A 15,102-nucleotide genomic window follows, 5' to 3' on the forward strand; every position below is an offset into this window, starting at 1 on the left:
AGTATGAATCCAAGGTATATACTTCTATGCTTAGAGCCCATGCAGTATGATTCCAAGGTACATACTTCTATAATTTTATTATAGCTCATGCTTTGTAGTTTTATTTTTAGAAAATTACAGATATTTGAAGCTAATTTAGTTCATTTACACATTGTATAATCATATAATCCAAGTGATCAGATTGACTCCTTATTTGCATGAGTTGTATAACAAGTTTCTCAAATCACATTATTGTTATTTTGATTATGTTCTTACACACCTACCTAGCTACATAAGAAGCCTAAAATACCGTTAGGATATATAAAATGACATGACCAAAATGCTATCCAATGAAAGGGTTTGCTTTAGGCTTGAATTGAAAATGAGATGTTGTAGGAAACCATACATCTAAATGTTTTGATATGGACGACAATAAATTGGTAGGACCAATCAAAGTAGATCGAGAAATGTGTATGATAGCCACATGTGGTTAGTGTTTTTAGAGAACTTGTGTACATGGGCAGGAAATCCTCTGTCCCCAAATGAGATGGGGATAGGTGTCCCTCTTCACTGATTGGTTGATATAGATTAAAAAATTATTATCTTAAACTTTTGTTTAATTTTTTAATCTTTATATTCATTTTTTAATCCTTGTTAACCAATCAGAATGAAGGGACAGGGTGGGGATAGGGAAATGGGGACAGAAGATTTCGGTCCGTGTACATGTAATGCTAGATAATAGCTAGGCTTATAAAGACATGTTGAGGCTTATATTAAACTTGCGGACAGAAAGTACGAACTTAAAAAATTAAAAACTTATATGTACTAAACTTTCTTAGCCAAATGTGTGATGAGAACACGTATTGGAGCAGTTAATATATTTATTTTCTATTGCCCATTAATATGTGCATATTCTATAGATCTTGGTAAACCATGGGCAAACGTAAATACCATTTCCTATAATGAAGAGCTTTCCCGTACTACTGAATAACTTGATAATTGATAATTTGAATTCTGAGGTACTTTAATATGTGAGTGGTGAGTGGTGTTTGTGTATTGATAGACATAACTTTCTTAATACGATTATAAACGTCTTCATTGGTGCCTCTAGCTGTCTAGCATGTTATTTTTGTTTGGTATTTAAATCTTTGCTAATTACTGAGTGCATATTTTTTTTTTGTTGCAACCAGACGCGGCCTAAACCCGAAATCTAAAGCAAAAAGAGACTCACAACAACACCTCATGGTTAGGGTTATAAATAGGCTCGATACAGCTCGTGCTCGACTCGTATTTGGCTCGATTTTAGCTCATTTAGCTCGTGTTAGTAAAATAAATGAGCCGAGCCGAGCTTGAACAAAGATATATTCGGCTCGTCTAACTCGTGAGTAGCTCGTAATTTTCAAGAGTAGCTCGAGCTTGTTAAAACTCGGCTTGTTTGTTAAAACTCGACTTATAAAGATTTATAGCATAAATAAAAATATAATTTTTCTAATCTCAAATCTTTAATTATTTTTAATACATTCCTTTTCAATTAGAAGAGAATATGAGAATTTAAGTAAAATTATTACAATAAAGAACAATAAATCCGAATTTGATGGATAGACATCAAATGTGGATAATTTTTCTTTCTTCCTTTTTTTATTTTTTAAATTTAAAGTCAAATGAGTCAAGCTGAGCCTATTCAATCTCGAGCTCGTCCAATAAATCAAGTTCAGCTGAGCCCAGCTTGGACTTAAGAAAAATATTCAAGCCGAGCCGAGTTTGAGCTTGGAAAAAAAATATTCAAGCCTTAGCCTGGCTCTAGCTCGACAAAAAGCAAATGAGCCGAATGATAGGAGCATTTTAATGCGACGTTTTACTTGCTTTTCCCTACATTTCTTGCGTTATTTCCTTATTAAAACCCTGTTTAGGAAAGTTTTCATTTTTTGATTGGGAAAGTTCATATTTGTAGAAAGTTTATATTTTTGTAGTTTCTATTTATCATTTTTAGTAAGTTTCCATTTTCAGTCTAGGAAAGTTGCCATTTTTCTTATTAGTTTATATTTTCAGGACCTCCGAGCTAAAAAGTGGAAATGAACTCATAAATAGAAAGAGAAGCTTGCGAACACCAAGGGGAGCAAAGATGAAGGTACATTGGAGTAGATGAAAATGGAAATGTACTAAAAGATCAATTTTACACATATTCCTACTCCGGCTAGGAGAAACCAAGCCAAGCAAAGAAGAAGGAGCGGCCGCCTGACCAAATGAACTTCAAATGAGCTGAAACCTTCCAGATCCATTCTAGACACCCAAAGGATCATTTCTTATGAAGAGTGCCAGAGCACAATATGAGTGGAAGGCCTTCAAACAATCAGCCCAATTTTCTACAAAAGCAAAACCGGAAAACTGGACCTGTAAGAGGTCCAGCAGCATTTCCGGCCCAACCACATGGATTGAAGCTCTGAAAATTTTTCAGGATGATCTACACTCATAGTGGAACATTTCATATGAAGAAGTCGAAGGCATATAATGAAGTCTTGTTGGAGAAATAATTGAAGGAATAAAGGGGAAGAAACTGACATGAAAACAGCTCAACACCACATATTCATGTTTCCCACCCACATAAAGAAAGCTAGATGCTTTTCTCTTTTTCCTTAGATATATTTTTTCTACAATCTCTTTAATAGATCATCATCACTTCCATGTTGCTGCACCTTCATGCTTTGCTTTCATTTCATCATTTCTCTTTCTTTTCCATATTCTACAAATCACTTTCATACTCCACTTTCATTATTTTTCTTCCACTCATCATTTCACTCTTCTTTTTCTTCCCTATTTAAACACATTCTCCTCTCACTCTCAATCACTAATTCCTTCATCCATTTCATCTCCTTGTCTCACCATTTCCTCTCCATTTTCCTTAGTCACCATTTCCAATACCAATTCCTTCATCCATTTCATCTCCTTGTCTCACCATTTCCTCTCCATTTTCCTTAGTCACCATTTCCAACCAATTCCTTCATCCATCTCATCTTCTTTGTCTCTCCATTTCCTTTCCATTTTCCTTCTCCATTCTCTAGTTGCAAAGTTCTGCATTTTCAAGCAAGGAGAGGAAGAAGAAGAAGGAGCCGTGAAGATCATATCCTCCATCATCCACCTTGAAGGCTTGCTTCCAAGATTCAAGATCCAACCATCTAGCTCTCCATCTCCATCTCCACTCACGGTGTAATTCGTTCCTTTTCCTTGTAACCTTTTTGGTTTCCTTGTTTGAATTCATATGAACTTGTTTCTAGTTAACAATAATGTTTAGGGTAAAGTTTAAACCCAACTTCTATGTTTAAATAAAGAATTTCGATTCTTATGTTGTGATTCCAAAGTTGCTTATGTGAGTTTGTTCGATTGAATTTTCATGATAGAAAACTTTTATATGTTTATCTTATTTGGGTCGACACTTATAGGATTTGCATGTAATTGGTGCTAGGTTTAAGAACATGAAATCGACTTTTCGTTTTATGTAAACTTGAATCAAAGTAGTAAAGGTTTTGGACAAAAATCGAATTCAATTGAAGAGGATTGCAATTAGGTGAACTTATTCATACTAAGTTGTACACTTGAGTTGATAGCCTTTCTCTATGTCTAATGCGTTGAACATGTCATGATTGACTAGCTTTCTAGGGCTTGATTGCATGTTTGATAGGATTAATCTAGGTGCTTTCGCTTAGGTTAATTAGCATTGAAAAGTAAAATATGGGAAATCATTTGCTTTCGAATGTTTCACATGATCAACTCCTCTCTCATGACTTGGAAGAACAATTATAGGGTTTGAATCGAATTTGATTACATGGAATTGATTTTGATCTTTGTTCCTTGCGTTCCACCCCTGTATATATGTTTTTAAGTTTTCTTTATTTTAATTTTAATTTTAAGAATCCTAATCCCCCCTTATTTGTGTTTACTTGTATATATTTATTCTTTATTTTATTTTTGTAAATAATACTTTATTATTTTAATTCTTTATTTGTTTATACAATTGTATATATTTATATTCTTTATATTATTTTTGTAAATAATACTTTTCTTTATTTGTTTCACAATTACAAGTGTACCCTCAATCCCCGGATAGAACGATCCCTATTTGCTTATACTACTAACGATATTTCAGGGTTAAATTATGCGCTTGCTTTGAGCGCGTCACCGAACACGGTCACCTTGGTATTTGCTTGGACTCGGCTCATTTACACCCCTACCCCTGGTGAAGTATTTTGTGTTTCATATAGAAACACTAAGGAAGAGTCGACTTTCTATTGCTTCCTGCAAAGAAGAGATAAAGCAGTTGGGTACTACATTGAGTAACTTGCTAAAGAAGTAATAGAATATTACAGATATTTGAAGCGATGTCATAGATATAAACTTAAATTATTGACAATCATTCACAGATCAACAAAGGCAGTAACTTGATTCATTACACTGGGACAAGCTCTAATGAGAACCTTTAAAATGAGAACTAATTGAGGACTTTTTAATCAACTGTTTGGGAGACCTATTTTTCGATTTCATTTCGGCAAATCAACTGTTAGATGTTTAGATATGTATTAGTAGATTATTTTTGAAAATTTTCTTTCAAATTGCTAATCATTAAGGTACCAAACTAGATCAAATCAATGGACGAACCAAATCTGTCAAACTTGAATAGTTCATGTTTATAAATAATAAATCATGATTATGAATGTCTTAACGATTTTTAATTTAGTTGAAAATTTACAGAAATGATCTATTTATGAATATCTAAACATCTAACGGTTGATTTGTAGAAATGTGATCGAAAAATAGATCCCACAACTATTTATTAGAAAATCCTCAACTAGTCCTCACTTTAATGGTTCTTATTAGAGCCTCATCGTCATTACACATATATGTCAGCAGAGAACAAAGAGGAGAACTACAAAAATGTTGCATTTTGTCAATGATAGAACGAATTTTTTTTTTTTGAAACGGGTCACAAGATGAACGATAAGTATGACAGAATCATACGAAATCTTGCTTATAATCCAACAGTGTACGTGCGCGTGCGCCTCTATAATGACCTAAGAATAAGTCTGCTGCAAGCTGCCTAGCCTCACATATACGGTTTGGCACCTTGGCCTTTCTTTCTCTCTGAAAGAGAACGAAATTGCTGTTGAAATTACAATAATAATTATAATTTCTCTTGAGAAACTCGTTGACAAAAGGTTAAGGCGCAGGTATCTCGCTCTCTTTAAGGAGATTCAAGCCCTCTGCGGAACAATGCCGGTGCACCAGAAATCTCTTGACTCGTCCCTTCTAGGATACAACAGCCCAACAATATGTTGTATGACTCACACCAATCTGCACAAATTGGAGGATCTCAAAGCACAAAAAAAAAAACACTTTTCTTTGGCCAAAAAACACACAAGACACTTTGGGGGATTCTGGAAAGAAAGTTGATCGATGGGTGAATAGTAGTGTACCGTAATAGTATTACGTAAAAGCAATGATATGTTTGAGCATGCAACAAATGGAGATATTTATAGGCTCTTAGAGCAAATGCACCAGCATACCAATTGGATGACCAATTGGAGAGAAAGAAGGAAAAGTGGAATGCAGCGGCAATAAATTGCCGGACTGATTTGCAGTTTGTTGGGGGCCCCACCTGCCCAGGCAATTGGATGACCAAGGATCAGCAAATGGATTGCCCGACTGTTGGTGGTGGGCTCCACACTCACATGGGCCTGCTGCCAACGACTGTTTTTTTTTTTTAACTTTCCTTGGTCAGTGACATGGTCAGTTACATGGTCAGTGACATGGTCATTTACATGGTCAGTGACATGGTCAGTTACGTGACCAGTTACAGTTACTTGGTCAGTGACATGGTCAATTACATGATCAGTTACGTGACCAGTTACAGTTACTTGGTCAGTGACATGGTCAGTTACGTGACCAGTTATAGTTACTTGGTCAGTGACATGGTTAGTTACATGGTCAGTTACGTGACCAGTTATAGTTACTTGGTCAGTGACATGGTCAGTTACATGGTTAGTTATGTGACCAGTTACAGTTACTTGATGTGTTTCAAAAATTCTAGGTGAATGATGAGCAGAGTATAATTTATTTGTTTTTATAACTTATGCATTAATTTTTATACAACAAATACAATTTTATTTGTTTTTAAAACTTATGCATTAATTTTTTATTAAATTAACATTGCATGATTAATCTAATTGTTAATTATTTAGTTAATTAAATTATAAGTTTAATGAATTATTCAAATTTGAAGTGTGAATAGTGGATTGGCAGGCAAATTGCCTTTCATTGGTGCATTGTATAAGCTGAAGGCAATTGCTAATTTGAGATGAATAGTGGATTGGTAGTACCAATTTGGTTAGCAAATCAGCAATTGCCCTTGGTTCATGGGTGCATTTGCTCTTAAGACACTCCCTACCATTAATAGGGTAGTAACCAAAAGTCATAGGTTACAAGAATTAAAACCCAAAATAAATCAAAAATTTCAATAATAAATCAAAATAAATTCACCCAAATTTAATTTCAATAATAAATAAAATATTAAAATGTAACAACACTTACATCAACAAAACTCAAAGAGGCTAGGGAACCTATTCTAATCAAATCAATTTATGATTCTTAGATAAGACACGAATTCTAATGACAAAAATTGCTTAGATATAAAGAGAAAATTAACTAGAAACCACAAAGCGAAATGAAGGCCAAGGGTGCCACTTGCACTCTCCTTACAAGTCGATGTTTGTATAGCATGGAGGTTTTCGATTCTCATATACATTTGACTTATAATAGTTATCGCATGAATTGGAGCTCACAATGATGCGATTAATCGAACTGGATGGAGCAACAGTTCGTCTGTGTTGAGAACATCCTGATTATCATTCCCGATCAATCCCTTTTTGAACTACACACTCTTATACTGGCCACTTAAAATCATTTGACTGCTATTCCATAAAAAGGTTTTCCTTCAATTGGTTTAGGCTCATAGTTAGCTGAGATGTCTTCTGAAACAATGCATTTATATATGTGTGCGAGTTTGAGATGGTAGGAAACCGTAGCTCCATTGTCTTGGTTAATATCCAGCCTCGATAATCTAGGCATGACAAGAATGGTACGAGCCAACAACATGAACTGAAGAGAAGTTCACAATGGCTATATCAATCTCTCTAACGACATGATGACGATGATGCACCATCATCATAGGCTCAAAGTAATAGAAAAATCCCAACAAGAAAGAATCTAAAAATAAAAACAACTAGCCTTGTCTGGTGATGCAAGGAGGAGCAGCCCCATAGAATATTGCTGTATTCTATCTCTCTCTGTTTGTCCATGAGGATGAGGACTTGGTCTTACTTTAAACTTCAAGATCAGTCTGGTGCCTCCAAGTGGCAGCCATTCGTGCCTTCACCAGGGTTTTGTCAAGGGCTTGACTTGGAGAGGAAGGGGACAAGGTCTAACTTCTCAACCCCCTACCAAGGCCCCTACAGAGCCATAAAATAGTAACCCTCTTATTTAACTATGTCTTAATGCCCTTAATATCCCTCCCGAGTGATTAAGAACTCATGGTAATGAATGACTAATTGGTAATTTGCTGAACCCTTGAAAGGGTATCGGATGAAAGAAACTATTCTCTTCTGTTGGAAATTTTGTCTGCATTAATATTTATATAACATAGGAAACAAACAAACAGAAAAAACAGCGCGCACTTGCGTATAGAAAACTCAGAAAACCTTGCAATATATAAATCCTCAATTCCTCATCAACAACCAAAACAAGGAGATGCAGACGAGCTCTCCACTAGCATTCAGACCATAGCTAAGCTGATTAATACAAACTCGTTTGCAATTCATTTTTCCAAGTACAATCCCTCCCTTCCTAGCTTCTTAAATCTCGATACCTCTTCTTCCTCAAGTATCGAACTTCGAATAATGGAGTTTCAGTTCCAGCTGCAGAAACAGATTTCATTTCCGGCGGCGGCTCAATCACATAGAGCTTCAGGCATTCCAAAAAGCAGCAAAGGCAATAAGTTGAAGGGAGGTAGAAATAGAAGCAACAACACCAACAAGTTTGTTGGGGTGAGACAGAGACCTTCAGGGAGATGGGTAGCTGAGATCAAAGACACAACGCAAAAGATAAGGATGTGGCTTGGAACCTTTGAAACTGCTGAAGAGGCTGCTCGAGCTTACGACGAAGCTGCTTGCCTTCTTCGTGGCAACAATACTCGAACCAACTTCATCACACATGTCTCTTTGGATTCCCCTCTTGCTTCTCGAATCCAAAATCTCCTCAACACCAAAAAGCCAGGATCCAATTGTGAACAACAAATCCAAATGACTAGCAGTACTTCTTCTAGTACTGCCTCTCATCCCCCCACAGCTAAAAGTACTAGTAGCACAAGTACTAGCGCTAGTTCCACTAGCAAGAGTTGTCTTTCGAGTGAGGTATCGAATCAAGAGTCGTCTCATCATCAATTTTCTGATGATGTATACAAACCAGACTTGAGTAACTGCAATCAGCTCCCTTTTGATCAGTTGAGTACTAGCACTACTACTTCTTCAAATTCTTATCAACCCAATATTTCTTGGGTTGATGGATTCTCATTTGCTCAGCAAATGTTTGCGACACCAAAAGATGAAGCTGCTTTGTCGAGCGAATTAACTTCCGCTGATGAACGTGGTGATTCGGATGAGTTGTTGGAATTCGAAAGGATGAAAGTCGAAAGACAGATATCAGCTTCTTTGTATGCTATGAATGGTGTGCAAGAGTATATGGACACAGTTCATGATGCGAATGAAGCTCTTTGGGATCTTCAACCATTCTGTGCTTTGTGATCCAACTGTTCCATGCATGCCTTTATGGATATTAATCTTCATCTCTCTTTCTGTTTCATTGATTCTGGTCACTTTTTTCTTTTCTTTTTTTCACTCACTATATACTCTTAAGAAAAGAGTTAATTAATAGATCGGATAACAATAACAGATCGAGAATTATGCTACGGATTGAATACTATTACTATTATTATTTGTAAAATTATTCTTGATTTCTCCGAGAAGTTACCTAATTGATGTTTTTGAGAGGATTTCTAAACCATCACTCTCTGTTAATGTAATCAATATTGACTTGATATACATTCTGTTCCCATTGTTTAAACTTTCTCTCATTCCCTGAGAAAGACGCTATTGAAAACCGAAAGTATACAAATAATGAGAATGGGAGATATTGGAGATTATGCTATTTTTATAGATACTGGTAAACTCAAAAGCATTCACAAACCTCTACAGTTCAACTTCATTCATTTACATATAATGTCATACTATCAGCATAGAACCAAGACGGGGAATTCATTACTGTTCTATCTTGTAAGCAAGTGTTTTGTGACTTTGTCACAAGATGAAAACTGAATAGGAAACATTCAATATGACCGAAACATACAAAACCCTTAAAATTGTTCATTGTCGAAGGGTAGACGTGACTTGTGGTGATACTTACTGATACAAGATAAATAGAAGTTTCTTCTGACTCATCATCTTTCCTCATTTTCCCTCTTTTTTGTTTTTTTACTATGAAGCCTCTTCAAATAAATTACATTAACTTTTCTGTTAGCAAGGACCTTCAATTTTTGCCATTGTACAGCGTCTCAATGAACTGTTAGATACCTTCTCTTGTAGTCTTCGTTGGAATTCAACTTCTCCTTGTCTAATAGCATGTTGAGGAGACCGACTTCGAGAGAAAGTGAAACTGCAAAAATTTGAACAGACAATGCCAGAGTGCTTTGGCTGTCAAGGATTCAAATAAGATTCCCAACCAACTTTCTGTAGCTTCTCATCTTTTGCCAAGACTTCGCTCTTTGTGTCTTCTTGATACTGGCTGATTCTGTATTTAATTTAACTCCACATTAGCAAATGCAGGCAAATGATTATGGAAAGTTTTGAGTTCATATGTCACTAAAAACTCTGCAACATGGATAATGAAGTGAAATGACCAACCTTGCAAGTAGATCAGCATCACAAACAGCTAACATCCTTACTGCTAGCAAACCAGCATTGGTGGCATTGTTTATAGCAACTGTTGCAACCGGGACCCCTCTTGGCATCTGCATGGTCAAAAGTCACACACACAAAAAAAAAAGAACTATATTGCGAGGAAACCACTCATGGTCTCCTAAATGGAATATCATGTCCAACATAAAAAAGTCTTGTATCCAACAATGCAAGCATGATGTCTAAACCTGTCTACAACCAGTTGACCTAATTTCATATATCATACGCCAAGCCCCAGCACTTGACAGTCCATAATCCTAAATCTACTAAATCTCATATGGATGCCTCAGAATTCATATTTCTAGGGCCGTAAGATGGTAGAATACTACATTTTTCCATCCAGGAACTTATTACATAAAGAAGTTTCAAATTCATACCTGCAATATAGATAGAACCGAATCAACTCCATCCAATGTAGAGGCACGCACAGGGACACCAATAACGGGTAATGGAGTGGATGCAGCTACCATTCCTGAAAAGCCAAAGAAATAGCAAAATAAACCCCAAAAATATGCAAAAGTTGTTATGTTATTACAGCACTCTGTTTGGAACAAAGATTATATACCTGGCAAGTGAGCTGCGCCACCAGCACCAGCAATGATGACCTGAATTCCCCTTTCCTGGGCAGACAAGGCATAAGAATGCATCCAATCGGGAGTTCGATGCGCAGAAACTATCCTAACCTGAAAATTAGAGTCTGTTAACACCATAAATAACATTTGACGGGCAACTCATTTGAGAAAAACCATAACAGATGAGAAGCAAACCTCGTGAGGCACTTCAAACATATTCAAAACTTTTGCAGCATCCTTCATAACAGGAAGATCTGAATCAGAACCCATTATGATCCCAACACGCGGTGTGGCTGCATTAAGAAAAAGATAAGGCTCATGAATTTAATGTGGAAAACTGCTCTACATAATTACAACTTGTTAAAAATCTATTATGAAATGAAAATGGAATCTTCATTGTAAGTTATCTTTCAAAGGGGGTGCAGCCATACACAGTGGAAATAATCGGTCCTGTTATGGAAGTTGACACTTCTAATAAGATAAAGTATCCTAACGTGTGCCAATTTTGGACTGAATCTTTCATGCCAATTTTTTCGTAGTCCCGACCCAAAATAGTTTCATAGTCAAAAACATAATTACAAAACCACCCTAATAGCATTACCAGTGGACTGACTATCAGATATTTTGTCATTTAGCATTGAATCCAGAGCTTTTTCCACATTGCCCATGGAAGGTCCAACAATGGTAATATGACCCATTTTCCGTTGCTTCCGCATATCTGCCACACACAAAACGTAGAGCAGTTAAAAAAAATACAAGTAATTCTTGTGTAAGAAAAAAGAAGAAGAAAGAGATGAGCAAGCAAAACATGGACATAGACAGAATCTAACCTGGCTTATCATACCAATGAACAGTAGCCCCTGGAATACTCAGGGCTCTTCCAATCACTTGATGAGCTAGGTGGAAACCAGCTTCCCCCTAAAAGCATAAATGGTGGCATGACACAGTTAAACACGTGATTAATTGTTATTCCACAAGCCCAGTGATAACTGTACATTTTTCAAATATTTTGTAAGATATCTATGCTTAATTAAACAAGACAAATCAATATGTCAATATTGACAAAGAGCAAAAAGATGGAAAATTTCACGTTGAACAGAGCATCACCTCATCTTCACCAAGTAAATTGTACATAATTGCAGCAGGAGTTTTCATTGATGGATCACCAAGTGGAAGACCAACAACAGCCCGCAAATGCTGTTCATACTGTGAGGTGTAGCAAGACTCTATTGTGTGATGACCGCTATTGTGAGGTCTGGGAGCTACTTCATTTAGCAAAATCTGAAAAGAAGCGAATACATGTATAACTTGGTTGAATGAAGCAGATCTCTGAAGCTAAAAAATAAAATAAATAAACAACGAATATAATGTATAGTTGTTAAGAGAGATAGAATTAATACCTGATCATCCTCTGTCAAGAACAACTCAACTGCAAAAACACCAGCGCCTTCTAATGAACTAATAGCTCTAGATGCAATGTCAGTGGCCAACTTTCGGATCTTCCATGGCACGTTAGCAGGTGCTTTGACAATGTGACAAATGTTTTCCCTGCAAGACAAAATCCTCAAACATTAATGAAATATTCTTTGTGACAACAGCTGATTATATGAATCTTATACTGTTACAGATATGAAAGGTTGGCAGAAAGAATGATTGGCTAATGACAGACAATTTAAAAACTGAATCTGCAGCTTACTTGTGTATAGTTTCAACAACAGGATAGCACACGATAGAATTGTCTCTTCCTCTAGCAACAATGACGGCCAGCTCCTGCATTTAGATTGCCAAACATGCATTAATATTTACCACTGATACTAATTAAATTCAAAGGTACTCAATGTCGCATTATTAGTTGGTTCTATATTGATCTTTGAGTGACAAAAAACCGAAAAGTGTGCAATTGAAATCGTTGAAAAGAAAATGTGGATAGTAAATTCACAAACTAAATCATTGCCAGTGATGAACACTAGACACTAACCTTTACAAAAGGGGCCCATTTCTCAACATACAAACCGCGATCAAACCCTCCAAGAGCTGCAACAAACTTAGAGAGTAAAAGAAGGGCAATAGGTTCTACTTCTTGAATTCAACAACATTAAACAAAACAGATTATAATCATGCCAATAGAAAAGAAGGAAGAGATCATCAAAGAGACTATTACCTGTTACAGCAGAAGAAAGATCATGCTCACTCTTAGCAACAGCATTTCCACGCCCATCATAAGCTAATCTTTTACTCTTTATCATTAGAGGATAGTCAAAGAGGTTGCCTGCCCTCTTGGCACCTTCCAGATCATCTATCTGCCTTTGCCATATGTTTCAAGAATCAATATATCATGAGTGGTTATGGAAAGCAAAATGTGGAATTCACTTAGGCTAATCCTCGAATCAGATGCATAAAAAATAAACCTGCATAAATTCAGGAAGTGGAATATCATGCCGCGAAAAGTGAACCTTCTGAAGATATTTGTCCTGTTACATAACCCGATGCTTGCCAAGATTAGAATGAAACAATGCAGCGAAAATTGTAATAGCAAATTATTGCAAGATCGCCCCAAAAGGATAAAACTTAATGACTCTAAACTTCAAACACACCCTAAAAGCAAAATCAACAGCGTGATCCGAAAATTCATTCACAGAAGGAAGAAACTAACATGTATTGTTCTGATTGTAGAGGCTAGTCACAGTCATGATTCACATCTAAAGAGAGAAAAGCACTAGTCACAGTCGAGCTACAAGGGACCTCTACTTTTTCTTTTTACAGATTATTGATGTGCATCACCTCACACTCTAGTTATCAAATTAAAGTTAAATCATAATATCCTAGCCAATAAAACCCAGAATACACATCCCAAAATAAGAGGAATCGTTAAAATAGCATTATCATCTCTGAAAACAGTATTCAAATACCTAAGTCTCACATATTCAGCAACGTGATTATGATATCATCAATTCGCCAGAAACATCACCTTAATTTTAAACTGATCAGTAATCAATCTTCAAGAAAACAACTGGCAGAAGAACACTGCCGCCTTACTCTCTAATCTTAGTTCCAATTCAGTTACACACCATCCAACACGATTAACACGCCAATGTAATAAAAATTCCTTGCATTAATATTCTTTACACAAAACCAAGAATTGCGTTTAGTCTGAATCCATTTCGTTAGTTTCATTTCACTGAGAGCAATCTGACATCTCTACAAACTCATACTCAACACAAACATTAGAACTTTCAAATTCAAACCTACAAATACACCCTTCCTGCTAACCAAAGAGAATTGAAACAAACAAATACACCCTAACTAACCTGTATTATTCTGATTGTAGAGGCTTTCGGCTGGCAGTCTACTCCTTGCTGCTCAAGCTTCTCCAATGTCTCCACATCCACATGTTCGATTTCCACCGTCAACACTCCACACCTAAACCACCAAAAACAAAGTCATACTCAAATGTCGTGACAATCTAAATATTTGAACATAAGCAAACACAATGCAAACCAAGTCCATAAAAGCCGCAACCTTTTCGCGAATTCTTGGACAGTGGCACTGTCATCAAAGCTCCCAACCATATGGTCATAGGCAAGTCGACTCGCCGGACAACTCTCCTGTGGGTCCAGTACCATCACCTTAATAGCCATTTGTGAAGCTGCTTGGCACAGCATCCGACCCAGCTGGCCTCCTCCAAGAACACCCACAATGGTCTCAGACAATCCATGAACAACAGCAGCTAAACCATCTCCACTGGAAAAAAAGAAAAGACACAAGCTTTAACATCAAATACTCATAAAGACACAGGCTTTAGGGGGACCCAGAAAGCAAGTAGAGTTGGCGTGTACCCCGGAGGAGGGGTCACGTGAGAGTCACGTGAGGCCCGGCAAGCCAAGGCCTGGTTCAGTGAGCGAGAAGAAGAAGAAGCAGGAGTGAAAGTTGGGAGCTTGGTGTGGGTTGGTTTGAGGTCCATGGAGGAAGAGAAGAATGGGTTTTTGGTATTATTGGGGAGAACCAAACACGGCCTGAACCCGAAATCGGCGGTGGCGAAGAGGGAGCTCTGCTGAAGCATGACTTCACTAGTCTCCTGCTTAAGCCGCCGTCTGTGTCTGTTTCTACTTTATATATAGGTCCTCTCAAACATTGCGGGTCGGGTCGGGTCTCTGTGTTCGGGTGGTTAGCGTCACATGAGAAACTGAGAAACTGAAGACGGTCTTACGTTGGTCTTTCTCTTTTAGTCTTTCACTACAACGGTGGCACAGTTGACTAGTGCTTGGTCTTTCACTTTTACTTGGGAGCTGGTTTTTAGCTACAAGACCTAGTTAGTGTCCGGTGGTAACTTTCTCTACAAAGGTTCATATGGCTCTTCTCTAAGATTAAAAAGAAGAAGAAAAAGAAGACCTGTAATGAAAGCGGTTTGTTTCCTGAAGAAAATGACAAATGTTTTCGCTAGTAAAACTAACAATTATAAACCTAGTTCACTCCATGAGAATGCTACGATTGTCACA

General features: G+C 36.9%; 2 protein-coding genes across 3 annotated transcripts; one reads left to right on the forward strand and one right to left on the reverse strand.

Annotated features, from left to right (window-relative positions):
- The first annotated feature begins 7,705 nt into the window (after nt 1-7,705).
- LOC112193542 (ethylene-responsive transcription factor ERN1) lies at nt 7,706-8,984 on the forward strand. The gene has a single exon (XM_024333729.2). It carries the CDS (start codon nt 7,923-7,925, stop codon nt 8,823-8,825), a length of 903 nt encoding a protein of 300 aa, XP_024189497.1. The 5' UTR covers nt 7,706-7,922; the 3' UTR covers nt 8,826-8,984.
- Nucleotides 8,985-9,387: 403 nt separating this feature from the next.
- LOC112193541 (phosphoribosylaminoimidazole carboxylase, chloroplastic) lies at nt 9,388-14,767 on the reverse strand. 2 transcript variants are annotated; one of them, XM_024333725.2, is made up of 16 exons: nt 14,447-14,767; nt 14,126-14,351; nt 13,915-14,026; nt 13,015-13,077; nt 12,768-12,906; nt 12,585-12,640; nt 12,303-12,376; nt 12,007-12,154; nt 11,714-11,887; nt 11,437-11,524; nt 11,208-11,324; nt 10,802-10,899; nt 10,600-10,717; nt 10,412-10,506; nt 9,981-10,087; nt 9,388-9,867 (listed from the first exon to the last, which is right to left on the reverse strand). In XM_024333725.2, the coding sequence occupies exons 1-16, from the start codon at nt 14,664-14,666 to the stop codon at nt 9,774-9,776; spliced, it is 1,929 nt and encodes a 642-aa protein (XP_024189493.1). In that variant the 5' UTR covers nt 14,667-14,767; the 3' UTR covers nt 9,388-9,773. The 2 variants fall into 2 exon arrangements, with proteins under 2 accessions (XP_024189493.1, XP_024189495.1); XM_024333727.2 differs by having other exon boundaries at nt 14,126-14,347; nt 14,443-14,766.
- Nucleotides 14,768-15,102: the final 335 nt, after the last annotated feature.

Source organism: Rosa chinensis, chromosome 3 (assembly GCF_002994745.2).
Source record: "Rosa chinensis cultivar Old Blush chromosome 3, RchiOBHm-V2, whole genome shotgun sequence".
Taxonomy (NCBI): domain Eukaryota; kingdom Viridiplantae; phylum Streptophyta; class Magnoliopsida; order Rosales; family Rosaceae; genus Rosa; species Rosa chinensis.